Source organism: Bactrocera tryoni, chromosome 2, assembly GCF_016617805.1.
Source record: "Bactrocera tryoni isolate S06 chromosome 2, CSIRO_BtryS06_freeze2, whole genome shotgun sequence".
Lineage (NCBI taxonomy): Eukaryota > Metazoa > Arthropoda > Insecta > Diptera > Tephritidae > Bactrocera > Bactrocera tryoni.
Window position 1 is genome coordinate 6,933,505 of NC_052500.1, and position 16,696 is coordinate 6,950,200.

Below are 16,696 nucleotides of genomic sequence, written 5' to 3' on the forward strand. Positions count from 1 at the left end.
TTTATGATATGAAGTTGAATGCAAAAAAAATAAAGGGTGAAGCCATCTGAGTAGAGGTTAAAATATTGCAAATTTTCGTAGAGCTTGCTTAGTGAGTGGCAAAGGAAAAATCAGTAGTGTCGGACATCCTCTTGAGTCATGTCAGATTTATAAGCTACAGATTTTAATTTTCACGAATCCTCTAACCTCTTAAGTTAACACAATTTGTTTTTTTTATTGCCTAAAGTTTCTTATGAAACCTGAAAAAGGTTTATTCATTACTCATCCAATATAAGATATATTTAACGGCGGTTTTTTCTACAACTGGTGTGTGGCTTGGATAAAAGATGGTATGGTTTGTGTCTTGACTACAAGTGGAGCTTCCTATCTTTCTCTTATCGAAAATAATTTGTATGCTCCACCGCTGTTTAGAAAAAATAGTTCTATAAACTTTTCTCCTCCCAGACTTGATGTCGCATTAAACCGTGTGAGCTATACTATATTTCAGCACGGTGAAGTGTTCGCTTAGCGGCGATGTGGATGACGCAGCATCGATTATTACTGTTTAAGAATATTTACTTTCAGTGCAATGACAGAACAGCGAACAGGTGGACGGACAAACGGATGACTGACGAGGTGGACTGGTTTTAATACGCAGCAAATTGTTAAGCTGTTTACAAAAGTTTCGAAATGTATTTTGATTTAATTTGAATTCAACAGTATAGAACTATGTATATATGTGGTATATGCACAGGTATATATGAAAGCATTTGTAAGTGTAGTATATATGTAATTATATATTATTTTCCTTTTGTATTATTGTTATGATTTTTTACGACTGCGTTTGCTGGAATAATCGGAATTCTTTGGCGGTGTGTTGTTGGAAGTTTTTATAGCGCGGCGCACAGCTGCCGTGGGCACAGTATATTCTAAGCAGCAAACGCGTATACACGCATGCGCGGACAAAGTATGAAAAACATTTACAAAACCAACCTATAAAAGACACCTACGTGCAAAAAAGCGCTTGCAAATAGAAACGTACATACTTATGTAAATACGTGCAGCCGACAGCCTACAGGCAACTTGTGTGCACCTGAGACAATATTTAAAAATAATCCAAATAAAAATCAGCACATTGGCACGCGATTTTGGGTGCGAGACTTCAGCTGTCATGCTTGAATTTCTATTAAACACCGCTAAGTGATTGTGGCTAATGAATAAATGAAAAATTTGAACGTTTAAAGGCGAAAAAAGAGAAAAACACCGAAAATATTCGAAAAACGTATACAATTTCATAGACGAACGTTTGTGAATTTTCCACTTGAGCGCCTCACACAGCCAGCCATACACACATATACATATGTGCATACATACGCGCGCGCATTCGCCAGCCAAACAAGACAACGCGCCGCTGCAACTTGTGCCACAGTGATCAATCAGCAGCAGCCGCAACAGCAGTCGTCGTCGATAAGCGGCAATCGCAAACGCGTCCAGTGAAAACTCAGTTGCGCATTTTCCACATAAATTTTTTACCGTTGTTTTAGCAAGTTTTGCTTTTTAATTGCCAGCGCTTTGTTGGGCGCGCAAACGTGTGAGTAAGCGTGAGAAAGCGCGTAGTGTTTTAGTTTCCAACGGCAGCCAGTCGCTAGTCACTGACATAGATTCGGTGTTGCCGGTAAAGCAAACATTCACAAGATCATTGTCGAACGCAACAAATAATAGTTAGTGTATGAATTTAGCTAAACGCACACGAGCAGTAGAAAGTGAAAGGAAGATGCACCTATTCGTGTCCTGTCTAGTGTTGATCAGTGTGGTGTTGCATTGTGGGCTGGCGGCAAGTGCTTCCACTGTGGGGCTCTATGCACCAGATCGCTATGATGGTGAGTGAACAAAATAAAACGTTTATGAATTGTTTTTCACAAAAAAATGTAGGTAAACAAGAAACAAGTGCCATTGCTTCATTGGATATGCAGAAATGAGTTGATTGCTAGTGGAATATGTTGTTTTCGAATGCAACCGATATGTGAACCAGTTTTATATTGGGTAAATTAACATTTTATATATCGAAAAAATACAAAAAACATGAGTTGAGGCACAGCTAAGAGGTGCTATTAAAAGCAATTTTCGAAATCCTGTTTGTAAAGCAGTTTTCCAAAAAGTAAACAAGAAAAATAGAACTTTTTTTCAAAATACTCTTTGAAAGGTTGGCTGCAAAGTCTAAAAAGAAACTAATAGAAGCTTAAAAAATATTAAAAACCTGGAAGTTTTTTCCCAATCTGGCCTTTGGTTTAACTAGACTTGTGAAAATTTGCTCCTCCACACCTAAAAAATGCGGTGATCTATAGAACTCTAAAAAAGTAAATGCGCAGTTCTTCTAAGCATGTCACATGCATATCTCTCTCTTCCCATCTTTAGTTTCATCATCCGAGATGATCTGTTACTTCCGCCAGTATTCTAGTCTAGAAGCCAGAATTTCGAACATTAACTTTAAAAATAATTTGAATTTTGAAAAGTACTTTACAGGAGATATTTAAAATATTATCCAAACTATCGAAATATGATAAAATATAGACCCTTTTCCACAGAACAGTTTTGTTTTTAATGTCCAGAGAAAAACTTAGAGTTTCTGAAATTCACAATCTATTTCAACTTAGATGGCTTTAAGGTTTCCAATTCGTAAAGGCATATGTACGAAGTCTATATCCTGCTAGTATTATGAACTCGTTAATATTTTTTTAAGCCCGTTGGTTAGTAGGTGGTATTTCAGCTTTTCGAAAGGACCTCGTCCATCAAGGGAGCCATGCTGTAAGGTGTGTCGTAGTATTCACGTCAAAAGACTGACTCCAGCTACACATTTTTAACTCTTCTTTAAATATGTTCATTGCCGAACATTTCACAATCGGCTTAAACGAGCTCGATTTCACAATTTTTGTTATAATCGTAGGGCTGAAGTATTCTAAATATACTTTATAATAAAAATCTGTGAAATGGAGATATCAATTCTCACAAAGACCGAGAGGTAGAAGTTTAATAAGAGTGATTGCCGAGTAAAGCCTATTTTTTATACTTCCGACATAAAATGTTATAAAGAAAAGTATAGAAGATCCATGCGACCTACAATTACATTTGTTATACATTGAATTTAAGTCAAACAAAATGTGTGAATATGACCCTACAGAGCAAGTCAGTTATTCGAAAACAATATGGTCCCAAATGAAGAAACACTCGATAGAAGAGACTGTAGGAACATGATCGGAATACTAACTGGTCACTGTCTGGTGGCGGCACACACCCGCAGAATGGGGGAAAGAATGGAGCATCTCTTGTGCAATTGTCCCGCTTTGGCAAGACTACGCTGTAAGCATCTGGGGTCCCCACTGGAGGAGGTATGGATAGTGAGGCCGCAGAGTTTGTTAAGATTCACCTCAAGCGCAGGCATCCTAAAGGAAAACTTCTCTAGGATGACTACTTTCCATCTGGTAGCGCAAAGGACCAAAACTGATCTATGTGTGGCTTATTGGCCTACCAGTTTTTTGGATAAGATTGGCGTCATTGTAATTTAGCATAGTGGCCAACTATATATAACAAATTTGATGAGCAGACTCCAATATCTTCTATAACTAGTCTGTGGAGATGCCATAGTTTTTTCCTTGCCCAAAAATTTCATACGAACAAATAACAGCTTGTTGTTGTTTCGAGGGTACTAAGCTGAAACCGGGCACAGTTTGAGGTCAAACGAACCGCATATCGCAAAGTAGTGTTAAAATGTCTGACAAGTCGCTGACTCCTTTCAGCACGCAAGCACAATTTGCTTACTTCACAATCCATATATTATAAATGAACAGGCAAGTTCTTTTCAACACATTGCATGTCACTTCATTTACAGCAATTAATCATAATTAATCTCCTGTGTATCTGCAACAGCAGAATGAGCTTTGCTTCAAGTACCTGTGGCTCGGTGTTCTTATAATTACATTCCAACTAAGTAAGTCAGCGCAACGGTGATGACATCAAGCAACAATAATTCGGCTTGCAATCCATATATATACATATATAGTATAGTAGTATATGTTTTTATGTATATACAGGCATTTCTTTGCATGTATTCATACATGTATATATGTATGTCTGCTTGTGTGTGTAGTGTTTTTCCAATTTACTATATATGCTTTTGCATTCTGATTGCAGGCATACCGGAAACATGTCTCTTGCCCATGGACTTTGGCTACTGTCGGGCCAAAGTGAAGCGCTACTATTTCGATATGCGTCGCATGAAGTGCGCCATGTTCTACTTTGGCGGCTGTGCGGGCAACGTCAACAACTTCAAATCGTTGGAGGAATGCAATCGCGTATGCCTGGACGGTTATGGTGATTATGACAGCCCGAATGATGTGGTAGCCGTCAACAAGGCAAGCGGACGTGATTACCGCGGTCGCGGCACTGTGAACAGCAACAGCAACAGCAACAGCAATAACAAAAACAACAATTCTGGCAGTAGCATTAGCAGCAGCAGTCGTGGCGTCATCAGCAATGTCGGTGGCATTAAGAACAACACGTCCGCAACCAGTTATGGTGGCAGTGTTGGCGCTCTTGATGCCAGCTATAAGAACAGCTACAACAAGTACAACAGCAACACATACAACACCAACACCAACATCGGCAGCAATGTTAATGGCAATAACAGTGGCATTAGCAGCAGCAGCGGCAGCGGCAGCGCCGCCGGCAGCGTTGTGAACAATAACACAAAAATCATACGCAACCGAAGTGATGACAATCTCGATGAATATGATTACGAGGAGAATTAAGTGTATTACCATATTCGTTTGTGTTCATAATGGAAATGAAATACAAAGTATGTAACTTCCTTCATGCGCTACTGCCAAATACTCGTAACCTACCTATAACTATTACTATTACTATTTTTTCTTTGTATACAAATTATGTTATTTATGTTATGCATATGAAATACTTATTTAAATTAACTTCAGTATCTCTTTTTTTTTGCACTGCGCAAAAAAATTTGAAATATTACCTAATTTTGCGCGCCAAACAAAATAAGAATAGAAAACGAAATAAAAAAGTATTAAAAATAAATCACTTTAGACTTTAACTTCCAAAGTTTCAAGCAACAACATAAAAAATAGAATATATAAACATTTACTGAAAGTTGTAGGCATTTCAAGGTCTCTCTAGTAAAGCAGTAAAAATTTTGATATTTTTTGTCATTTATGTTTGCATTTTTTTTAGTAAAGTTTATTATTTAGAATGAGTATAGTAATTTTTAAAATAAAATTTGCATCAAAAAGGAATTTAAGCAACCAGAGATCGGTTTTGATAGGTAATTCATATACATGGAAAATTTTTGAACTCCCATACTCCACAGACCACACAGTCGCAAATTTTTCCTTCAGATTTCTTAAGTAGTGTCCTTTTTTTGCATACATATTCACCCTTTCTGAAAATATGTCCACTTCAACCCTATTCTTAAGTAAATATTTTGTGGTAGGAAAATCCCAACATGTTGTCTCATTGAAAATTGCATTTTTTTTTGGATTCTCCTGATGCAATAGCCAGGCTCTACAAAGGCTTTCCAAAAAAGATGCCTGGTGAGGAAGTTTTTTTGTTTTAAAATATATCGAATGTGAAAACTAATAAAATATATTACTGGACTATGTAGACAAGTTTGTTCTGAAAAAATTTACGCTAAAAATATTATTAAAAATCGTATTCTATCTGAAAAATGTAAATAAGACGCAAACTGTTTAATTATTCATCAATTTTTATTTTGTCGCCTTCGAAATAATGCTCACCAGATGTAATACACTTATGCCAATGATTTTGCCAGTCCTCGAAACACTTTTCATAAGCACTTTTTGGGATGGCCCTCAGTTCCATCAGCGAATTTTGTTTTATTTCTTCAATCGACTGAAAACGGGTTCTACGGAGCGGTAATTTCAGGTTGAGAAACAAAAAAAAATCACTCGGAGCCAAATCTGGTGAATATGGTGGTTAATCAATGCGTTTTGGCTTTAAATACGGTCACAATCGTACTCTTTTTGAACAAAAAAAAAAAAAACAGCTTTATAGGGACGAGTCGCACGGACTCGCGAGAGATGTCGAGCTCTGTTGTAATCTATGTGACACTTGCCAGACGATTTTCAAGCACCATATCCTTACATTTTTAATATTTTCATCAGTGGGAGTGTTCCAAGGTCGTCCAGAACGAGGCATGTCTTAACGATCTCTCGACCGTCTTTGAAGGCTTTGTAACACACGTTTTTGATAAAACTGAGTCATAAATACAAAATGTGAAACAAATTCTTTGTCGATATTTTTATTCATTGTGAAAATCGCAACGCACTACCGAGGTGCACCGATTTAGGCAACTGCTGTAAATAAACTGGTTGACAGATCGCGCTCATATTTGGCATAGTAATTAAGGACAGTCCTACCACTTTAGGCAAATTTTTTTTACCCGGGGAATTTAATTATAATTTCCGAGTGCGTTTTTGTCATAATGTATAGTATGTATGTATATGAACTTAGGAAGGTCGTGTTAAAAATTCTAATCGTTCGGCCCAGTCGTTTTGGAGAATATTTCCTCGCTGACTCCAAAAACAGAATTCGAGAAAAATACCTTTAAAGTTTTAGGAGTTGGTTACACTAAGTTTAAATTAATTTAAATTTACAAATACGCCAATATCTCTATAGCTATTAGCCGATTCAACTTAAAATTTTCGGAGAATATTTTCAAATACATATACATATGTATGTAGAATGATGGCATAAAAAATAAAAAAAAAATAAAAATTTGATAATGTTCAATATCAATCCATATGGTGTGTTTGGAGCGCCAAGAACCTTTTCGTCATTTATTATTTTGAGCTATTAGAGAGACTTTCGCTTTACCGCTTACTTTTAATGTTGAAGAAAAAAATTCTATTTAAGTAATAATAAACCGATTTGTTTTGGAGCATGCTAAGAATACGTGGTTTACACTTTTTTTAACGAACTGTGCTTTGTCACTGTCATTGTCATTGTCAAGGCCTTTTTTAAAATACACTTGTTGCTCTAGAAATTGTTTTTACTTATACATATACATACAACATATACATACACACACACATATAACGAGAATATGACCTTGCATTTTTTAATTGATTGCCTCCCATCTTTCGTCCAACTACAATATAATACGATTAGAGGTATTTAGAAGGGATTTGATGGCGGCGATGCTGTCATTCGCTCCATGCGTGACGTCAGTTGTGAGTGCTCACTCACCTTCTCGCTGCGACGCTGCGCATGTGCGTATACATATGTATATATGAGTAAATAGATTTGCATTGGCTATTTTGATTGCCAATTGCATGTGCGCCACCTTCAACTACTTTCACATTAGCACAGATTTACTTTTGTGCGTATTTGCAATGAAATTTATCACACTTGCTTAACACCTCATATTCAAATAACAATTTATATTCAACTATAATTCATATACACTACGATTGCTCATGGAAAACCACAAATACGTGATTTAATGAACTTGTCCAAGTTCTCCTCGACGCATGCCTGTGTCATCAGCAAGCAGTTCTTAGCAGAAATGTGGGTGAGTATATATTAATAAAGATAATTTTTAATATGTTGGGATTTAAAATTTTTGGATTCTGTTGAAATAGTTGCTTGACTATAAATATTATTATAAAATACAACCTATGTATGTGTAGGATTGATTTGAGAAAGATTGCCAAATTTTATTTATTTTTTTTTCAAAGTTATTGAGACTACCGATACTTAAATGAAACAGGGCACAGCTCCAAAATAAAAATAGATTTTGTTTGAAAATACTTTGAAACTTACATTTTATATTTATAAAAAGTCTGAAAATGAAATTGTTTACATAATTAATTTTGCATTTAAAAATCACATCAAAGGGAAACTAAAGATCAATAAAATAAAAGATAATTAAATGTCTACAATTATTTAAAATAGTTATTGGTACACATGGTGTATATTTGCATAAAATCATTTCGTTTTCACTTTGCCACTTTGTTTGCCGCCTTTGAAAAGGCCGCTCAAACGTCGCAAAATCGCGCGCGCAATGAAGATGAACAACGCCAAGCCGATCAAAATAATTGACACACTGTCCAGTGAGTAATAGACGAACCAATTTAGCTTTACCGCCTTTGTCTGCAGCAATTTATGCGCCGTTTTGCCGTTCTCTTGCAACAAATGTTCCACCCACCACACGGCTCTGTCCAGCGGTTTCATGTCTTGATTGCGGAATAAGTGCGACAGCACGACAGCATTCTCAGCATAACTGTGAAGAAAAATATTAAAGAATATTACAAAAAATAATACCTAAATATGCACACAAACAAGCACTGAGCTCACCTATTGCGGCGCATCTCTTTAAGCGTCGCTATTAAGTTCTTTTCATTAATATCGTCGAAGAATAGTATGGAGCCCACGCCGCGGTTTTGGACCGCGTATGCGTTAACGCTTTGATCGCCGTAGAGCGGTGTGACAATTAACGGTTTGCCACAATATATATTCTCAGTGGTGCCGAGTAGACCACCATGCCCCCAAAATAGTTTCACCTTGGGATGGCCTGTAGGAAAATACAAGTATAGCAATATTTATGTAATTATATTTTTAATGTCATCAAACATTAATTCTTGCGTGTTCTTCATACTCACAGATCAGACTTAACTGTGGCGCCCATTTGACGAAGAGGAACTTCTTACTTTTCGTTGGCACTTCGTCGGTCTCCCATTTCCAAATTACATTGAAAGGCTGTTGTTCGAGTACTTTGACTATCGTTTGCACTTTCTCACTGGGCATGCTAGACGAACGTACCATAGAACCCCAGCTAAAGAATAGCACACCTTCGGCAGGTGAATTTTTTAAGAATTTCTCAATTTCGTCTGGTAATTTTGCATTTAATGCTGTCTCATCAATATGTATGCCACCAATTTCGATTAATTGCGAAGTTAACGGTTTATTACCGTGTAGGGTGTAATGTTGATTGACCAAAATTATGCTGGTGCTACGCTTGGCATAATCATCAACATCGAAATCCACATTTAGATATTTGTTGATCACTTTGCGATCATCAGAATGTGTGCGATAACTGTAAAATATCATATCTTAGGTGGTTAAAAGTAATTTCAACTAAGTTTCGATAAACAAAAAATTAAATCGATCAGGTTTCCTACTTTGCCTAGGATCACTATACAAATGGTCTGAAATAGTTTGCCTTTCGCCAGTTTTCCTCTAGTTTTCTATAAAACTCAATGCAAGTTATATAATATTGCACAATTATAATAAAATTATCAGTTCAATTAGTGATCACTTTCTTAACCTTTCTGTCATAATCTCTACTTCTTCAAGCCTATCATAATATCTTCACTTTATACCAAAAGTATGCCTTGCTGACGCCTCCTCCATTTTCAATTATTGCTCTAAAAAAATTATCCAACATAAACGAGCTTTTTCAAGTCTCAAATATCTCACCGATATATATAATTCACCAGTTTCGTTTGTAGAAAATTTAACAGTCGTTCATAACAATTCAGTTCCTCCGGAAATCCGACTAATTTCGACTGTATATACGACGGAAAATCCGGCAATGCAATACGATCAAAGTGGTAGGGCATTAACACACAACTACTCAAACCCACCACAGGTACTTGCAACAAGTATGGTATACCCAATTGGCAATCCGAATTCATATATTCAGTGATGACTAAATCGAACGGTTGCTGTTCGTGACCTTTTAAAATCGTATCAACATGTCCACTTTTATACAAGAGTTCACAGTGTGACAGTCCTTCATGATGCATATAGTCGGCATCTTTGAATATATTAAACAAGCTTCGTCGTGGAAATATATCTTTAAATGTAACTACATTGGTTGTCAAACCACCAGTCAATAGCAGCTCGGTATAGTTATGTGGCTTTATCTTGTCCAGCGCTTTTATATGAGTCACCACGGTGACCTGGTGGCCTTGTTCAGCCAGTCTGCGCAAAAGTGGATAGAAAACTTTAAAATGACTGTAGGCGTAATAGTTAAATATTCCAAGTATGCGACTGCACTCAGTAATTAATATTGGGTTCACTAAAATGGTCAGAACTATTGTAAAAGCCAATATTTTCTTGGGGTTCTTAAACATGGCTGTTGATGTGTTCTGACCAAAATATTATTAAAAAAATTATATATTATTTATTTCACTAGCACAAGCACTTTTTTTCAATTTCTTTATGCAATTTTATTCTAACAGAATTTTGAGTTTAGACAACTTATGTGTGTCTCCCCGTGATACTTGAATTCACTAAACTTTAGAACTATTATTGTTCAAATATAAACATCCGGCTTGGTGCTAAGAGGTACCATTCAGTGATGCGCCGCAGCATAGATAAGCAGCACTATCAGGTGACGTATCGTACCAAAACTACGAATACGAATGTCCGCCACGAATATGCATAATTTGCTATCACTGAATTCATATGTATTCGAAACTTTTGTTACTAGACTTGGTTTTGAACTTTGACATTTCGAAATCGGTTGGGTAAAAGCAAAAAAAAAAATGAAAAAAAGAACGAAAAAATATAAATTTTAATAAGTAAAACTGAAATCGTTTATATTCAAATTGAATTTACGAACAAAATATGAATCCACTAAAGTGTGTATTCATGTTGATTGAGGAAGATTATTTTTCTAAAACAAATTTATAAAAAACTAGCGCTTAAATAAGGCGAATGCAAGTTCTTTAAGATCGCCATCTATACATACACATGTATATTTACTTCATCCATTGTTTTCGGTTTTACGTTTTCTACCGAAATTCTTGGCTTTTGGGTATTATACTTGTACATATGTACGTATGTATACAATGTATGTTACAAAAATTTCCAGCAAGCCTTACAAATTTTTCAAAATCATTTTATATTCCGTACCGCTCTCTCAGGAAGCCCAGAAAAGAAGTATAATAAAATACATACAAAAGCGAGAATTATTGTAGAAAGAACAATGAGTATTTTTAAAAATCAATTTAGATATCTTCTGAGTGCTCGTGAGCTTCATTACGAGCCATGGAAAGCATCTCAAATCGTTAATGTTGCGGCAGAGTTACACAACGTTTGTATATACTATCGCGTAAATGATGAAATTTTAGAAAATATTTCAGAACCACATATTTTTACAGAAAGTAATTAAATTGTTTCATCAACTTATAGCTTATGCAGCTTCACAGATCAGAGAAGCCATATGTGAAACACTTACGCGAATATATTATCCTAAATAAATATTAACACAATATATTAATTTTTTTTTTAATTAAGTATTTATTTAATTAATTATTTTTTGATATTGCTGCAATTTTTTTCTTCCACTTCCAACATTCTTAGAAGTACGTCTTAACAGTGCTGGACTGCAGGTCCTTGATGGCCTTCCAATCTAGCCATACCTAATAAAAAATAAGTCCAACAAGCTTCAAATTATCCTGTTACAACAATAAAAACTACAACCTTAATATATTACGGTATTCCAGCTGTGAATAATCTTCTTCTTTAGGACACTTGGTAAAACCCTGCTCCATCTCAGGTTTTTGCTGTAACAGCTCAATCATTAGTGCATATTGCTGTTTGGTGGTAATTACTTTAATGATTAGTTTACTCGTAACATATAAGTTTTAGTCTGAATTCAATAAAAACTTAATTTTTTTCTTTTTTTAATTTATTTCCCCGCTTGCAAAAACTTGTCATTTAAAAATTCCGATAAAATTCAAAATTAAAAAAAAAACGCAAGTTTCATGGAAAAATCAGGTTTAGAGGCTCGTACTACCTCGCCGGTGTGAGTTAGGACTTGGTCGCAATGGTCACTTTGCAGAGTGCTTAATTCTGAGCAAAACGTGTCTAAAGTCAAAGCGATGCCATAAAACGCCTCTGAGCTATAGAAATTTAATGATGAAAAATCGCGATTTTCGTGCATTTTCAGTAGAAAATCTTTACATGCCTTATTAATATTAAGGGTTAAATTTTCTGGAATTTTTTTAAGATATTTCCAAGGAAATTTCATGAAGGGATTGAAAAAAATAGTTAATAAAAACACCCTAATACACACATAAAAATTTATTTAATTATAGCGTTTTCTTTTCTCCCAAAAATGTTGCATTACTACAGAGCATTATTACCTGTTGCTACAGAGTATAATAAATAATTTTACTCACCTAACCGTTGTACGTAATTATTACAACTTTTAAATTAAAATATAATTAATTGTACATTAATATAAAACAAAAATTTTATTTTCAGCAATATCTATATTTAGTGCAATTATTTAGTTTTCACTTTGCCAGTTTGTTTGCCGCCTTTGAAAAGGCCACACAAGCGTCGCAAAATCGCGCGCGCAATGAAGATGAACAACGCCAAACCGAACAAAATAATCGACACACTGTCCAGTGAGTAATAGACGAACCAATTTAGCTTTACCGCCTTTGTCTGCAGCAATTTATGCGCAGCTTTGCCGTTCTCCTGCAACAAATTTTCCACCCACCACACGGCTCTGTCCAGCGGTTTCATGTCTCGATTGCGGAATAAGTGCGACAGCACGACAGCATTCTCAGCATAACTTGAAGAAAAATATTAAAGAATATTACAAAACATATTATCTAAATATACACACGAACAAGCACTGAACTCACCTCTTGCGGCACATCTCTTTAAGCGTCGCTATTAAGTTCTTTTCATTAATATCGTCGAAGAATAGTATGGAGCCCACGCCGCGGTTTTGGACCGCGTATGCGTTGACGCTTTGATCGCCGTAGAGCGGTGTGACAATTAACGGTTTGCCACAATATATATTCTCAGTGGTGCCGAGTAGGCCACCATGCCCCCAAAATAGTTTCACCTTGGGATGACCTGTAGGAAATTATATAAATGCAATATTTATGTAAATACATACATACATATATGTTTAATGTCATGCATCATTAATGCTTGCGTAATCATCATACTCACAGATCAGACTGAATTGTGGCGCCCATTTGACGAAGAGGAACTTCTTACTTTTCGTTGGCACTTCGTCGGTCTCCCACTTCCAAATTACATTGAAAGGCTGTTGTTCGAGTACTTTGACTATCGTTTGCACTTTCTCACTGGGCATGCTAGACGAACGTACCAAAGAACCCCAGCTAAAGAATAGCACACCTTCGGCAGGTGAATTTTTTAAGAATTTCTCAATTTCATCTGGTAATTTCGCTTTTAGTGCTGTCTCATCAATATGTATGCCACCCATTTCGATTAATTGCGAAGTTAACGGTTTATTACCGTGTAGGGTGTAATGTTGATTGACCAAAATTAAGCTGGTGCTACGCTTGGCATAATCATCAACATCGAAATCCACATTTAGATATTTGTTGATCACTTTGCGATCGTAATAATTTGTGCGGTAACTGTAAAATATAACATAGATTTTAACATTAACATAACATAGTTTTCAGCTAAGTCTCGACAAAAATAAAAACGTACGGATTTCTTGTTTTGAGTATAATTATTTTGTATAAGACAAACTTAAAAACGATTTTTTTTTTATAAAGGCTGAATACTAACTTTTATGATCTTTGTGTCATTACTAAGTATCATTAGTAAAACACCAGCTAAACTCCCCCGCATTCGGTAATCATTTGATGACCTTTCTCAAACATATCTATCATGATCTCTCATATGTTCAAAACTATCGAAACAGGCTCTTTATTTATGTAAATTTTTAAATCTTATAATGCCAGCAAGGATATATTCAGTTGTAGGAGTTATTCTAAAAATATCTTGCCAAACAATTATAGAAATATATGATAAGGAAGCCAAAGTGGATACAGAGAAATGGTGGTTAAATGGAGCATTATTCATAAATTCACATTTTGGGTTAATTGACTGGCAATTGGTTAGAATTTATGAAAATTAAAAGGAAGTAGTACAGTATTATTTTTTTCACTTTCATGTTGATTTTGGGAGTTTTGAAAAAAGGGTTTGTTACATAACTCTTTAGTTCTCAATCAATTTATTAGCATTAAATATATTACTTTCTGAATTGTTATTTTATTTGATACAAATAAAGATTATTGATCATATTGGCGTGTGAAAAATTAAGCAGATGTCCTCGCACTCCGCTCCACTTAATATTTCCGATCCCTCTAATATACATGCATTCATATATACAGATAGCACATCGTTCGTATATATTTATTAAGCATGAGCTTACCAATTTACATATTCATATGTTGTAATTGCTTTGCCATGTTATTTGTATGTCTTCGTAGATCTCAATAATCAAATGTTTTTTATGCTCATAGTTATTAAATTGAAATTATAATTGAATTCACAAAAAATGTTCCATACAAGAACTTCATTTCGGTCTGAACAACGTGTTGGAAGATTGTAGATGGTCTTGGATAATAATTTCTATCAAATTTCGTGAAGATAATTCTCAAATGAGAAAGGTTGCCATACAAAAACTTGATTATGGTCGTTCAGTTCGTATGCCAGCTATAAGCTATAGTAGCCTGATGTCGATTTCGACAAATAAATGACAGCTTTTTGAGGAGAAACGAACATGGCCAAAATTTCAAAGTCATCTCTCAAAAACTAAGGGACAGACAGATAAAATGACTAAATCGATTCAGCTCGTCGCTGTGATCTTTTATACATACTAGTATGTACATACAATAAACTGTATAAGGTATCCTATATTTTCTCCTGAAAACTATAAACTTGGTGGCAAACTTAGTATTGCCTGTTCGGGGTTTAATAATACTGACATCTACAAATACACTCGTGGCCGCGCAAACCTTACCACTCAAAATTTTCAAGTATTATGCATATTTGACAACATTTTATAGCGGTACTTTTTGCGGTATAGACATTTTTTATTTAGAAATAAATTATGTATGTTATTAATGAAAAATATTAAAAATTAAAAACAAAACTTCAGCTATAGATAAATCAATTGAAAGATACTGAGCTTTACAAAATTAGCTCGAAATGTTATTTCATTTACACTATATTTGAAATTAATATTTTATTTTATTTCTTTTATTGAAACACGAAGTTTAGTAGGTGTATCACTTAAAAACAATAAAATAGGCCGCTTTTGTATAAGAACAGAAAAGCTAATTTGTGTTTTACTCATTAAACGTAATAAATGAAGAACTATAATTATAATTAGATAATATAATTTAGTTTTCTTATGCTTACTAAAAACATAAAAAAAAATTGAAGAAAATTCCGAACGAACGAAAAAGTTCGAAAAAAATTTAAGAAAGTATAGTGGTAAGGTTTGCGTGGCCACGAGTGTAAGTTTACGCTCTTAATTTTTACGGTTTTTAAAAGTACGGCTACAATATACTTAGTATTTCCTTCCTCCTGAACATATCCCTTTTATTAAATAAATTAATTTCATCACATATCTTCCGATTTCATGTAATAATTGATAACAATACTAATCTAAGGTGATCCCCACGTCTAAGTTTATAAGCGTATGTGATTACAATGTTAACATTTGCAGTTATATTGTGTCGCTTAATGGCACTTGATAATTTCTTACCGATAAAGCTTCTTGATTACATTCGCTTGCACGAAATTCAGTAGACGTTCATGCCAGTTCAACTCTTCCGGGAAGCCGACAAATTCAGATTGTACGTGAGAGGGGAAATCAGGCAAGGCAATACGATCGTAGAAATAAGGCATTAGTAAACAACTACTTAAACCCACTATCGGCACTTCCAGCAGATATGGTATACCCAACTGGCAGTCCGAATTGAAGTACTCGGTGATAACCAAATCGAATGGTTCCTGTTCGTGTTTTTTCAGTATCGTTTCGATATGACCGCTCTTATAGAAAAGTTCACAGGTTTTCTGTCCCTCTTTATGCAAAATCTCTGCTTCCAATATAAGATAGTGTAACGGACGTCGCGGTAGTACATGATCGAAAGTCAGGATATTTGTGGATTTTTGACCTCCTAACAATAATTCTTCATAGTTGGTGGTGGTATTAGCGGGCGCTTGAATATGTGTGACCACGGTGACATGATGACCATGCTCCGCCAATGTGCGCAATAGGGGGAAAAATACCTTAAAATGACTGTAGCCAAAGTGGGGAAATATGCCGAGTATGCGAGCGCCAGCAACGATTTTTGTCGGAGACCCCGCTAGAGCCAGCAAAAAATAAATCAATAACATCGATTTGGCCATATTTGTACTACGGTTTGCGGTTTTCACGTATTCACACACTATATTATCACTATATCATCGATGTTATATAACTTTTGTTGACTTTTAAAGAATTTTCCGAAAGAATTTACACCGAGTAACTGTATATTATGTATGCATATATGTATGTACATATATCTAATGAAAATCAATTTATTTCAACCAGAATATGGTAACACGTGTAAAAAAGAATGCCGGCAAGAGAGCTTTTGGTGAAGCCAAATAAGTCAAATTGCCTTAGCTGTCGTCTTCTGGGATGCGTTGGCCCCGCTGTCTACTCAATCACTGACTACAAAACGCACTGAATTGCTCTTCCCTCAAAATTATACAAAATATGCATTCGTAATCTAAATTTGTATTGGTTTTATGTAAATAAATACATACATATGTATGTATGTTAGAGCGATCTTCACAAACGTTTGTCGGGCACTTAAGTAGTTATGTATGTATGTAT

The 16,696-nt window shown here is 35.2% G+C and overlaps 3 protein-coding genes across 4 annotated transcripts; 1 reads left to right on the top strand and 2 right to left on the bottom strand.

Annotated features, from left to right (window-relative positions):
- The first annotated feature begins 921 nt into the window (after positions 1 to 921).
- Positions 922 to 4,935, top strand: LOC120768499 (uncharacterized protein DDB_G0283357-like). Of its 2 annotated transcripts, XM_040095222.1 has the most exons (3): positions 922 to 1,654; positions 1,719 to 1,859; positions 4,168 to 4,935. In XM_040095222.1, exons 2-3 carry the CDS (start codon positions 1,754 to 1,756, stop codon positions 4,782 to 4,784), a joined length of 723 nt encoding a protein of 240 aa, XP_039951156.1. In that variant the 5' UTR covers positions 922 to 1,654; positions 1,719 to 1,753; the 3' UTR covers positions 4,785 to 4,935. The 2 variants fall into 2 exon arrangements, with proteins under 2 accessions (XP_039951156.1, XP_039951155.1); XM_040095221.1 differs by having other exon boundaries at positions 922 to 1,859.
- Positions 4,936 to 7,958: 3,023 nt separating this feature from the next.
- Positions 7,959 to 10,188, bottom strand: LOC120768416 (UDP-glucosyltransferase 2-like). Its single transcript, XM_040095097.1, has 4 exons — positions 9,493 to 10,188; positions 8,676 to 9,109; positions 8,371 to 8,587; positions 7,959 to 8,296 (listed from the first exon to the last, which is right to left on the bottom strand). Exons 1-4 carry the CDS (start codon positions 10,149 to 10,151, stop codon positions 8,002 to 8,004), a joined length of 1,605 nt encoding a protein of 534 aa, XP_039951031.1. The 5' UTR covers positions 10,152 to 10,188; the 3' UTR covers positions 7,959 to 8,001.
- A 2,070-nt stretch (positions 10,189 to 12,258) lies between these two features.
- Positions 12,259 to 16,590, bottom strand: LOC120769339 (UDP-glucosyltransferase 2-like). The gene is made up of 4 exons (XM_040096295.1): positions 15,578 to 16,590; positions 12,997 to 13,430; positions 12,681 to 12,897; positions 12,259 to 12,607 (listed from the first exon to the last, which is right to left on the bottom strand). The coding sequence occupies exons 1-4, from the start codon at positions 16,222 to 16,224 to the stop codon at positions 12,313 to 12,315; spliced, it is 1,593 nt and encodes a 530-aa protein (XP_039952229.1). The 5' UTR covers positions 16,225 to 16,590; the 3' UTR covers positions 12,259 to 12,312.
- Between the last annotated feature and the right edge of the window lie 106 nt (positions 16,591 to 16,696).

What these genes read in the sequence shown, in the direction of transcription:
- LOC120768416 (XM_040095097.1), bottom strand. Translation starts at nt 10,151, where the DNA reads ATGTTTAAGAACCCCAAGAAAATATTGGCTTTTACAATAGTTCTGACC. An exon ending in GCCACAGTTAAGTCTGATCT is followed by an intron (nt 8,588 to 8,675) that starts GTGAGTATGAAG and finishes ATTTTCCTACAG; the next exon opens with GCCATCCCAAGGTGAAACTA. An exon ending in AAAGAGATGCGCCGCAATAG is followed by an intron (nt 8,297 to 8,370) that starts GTGAGCTCAGTG and finishes TTTTCTTCACAG; the next exon opens with TTATGCTGAGAATGCTGTCG.
- LOC120769339 (XM_040096295.1), bottom strand. Translation starts at nt 16,224, where the DNA reads ATGGCCAAATCGATGTTATTGATTTATTTTTTGCTGGCTCTAGCGGGG. An exon ending in GCCACAATTCAGTCTGATCT is followed by an intron (nt 12,898 to 12,996) that starts GTGAGTATGATG and finishes AATTTCCTACAG; the next exon opens with GTCATCCCAAGGTGAAACTA. An exon ending in AAAGAGATGTGCCGCAAGAG is followed by an intron (nt 12,608 to 12,680) that starts GTGAGTTCAGTG and finishes TTTTTCTTCAAG; the next exon opens with TTATGCTGAGAATGCTGTCG.
- LOC120768499 (XM_040095221.1), top strand. Translation starts at nt 1,709, where the DNA reads ATGAATTTAGCTAAACGCACACGAGCAGTAGAAAGTGAAAGGAAGATG. An exon ending in TGCACCAGATCGCTATGATG is followed by an intron (nt 1,860 to 4,167) that starts GTGAGTGAACAA and finishes TTCTGATTGCAG; the next exon opens with GCATACCGGAAACATGTCTC.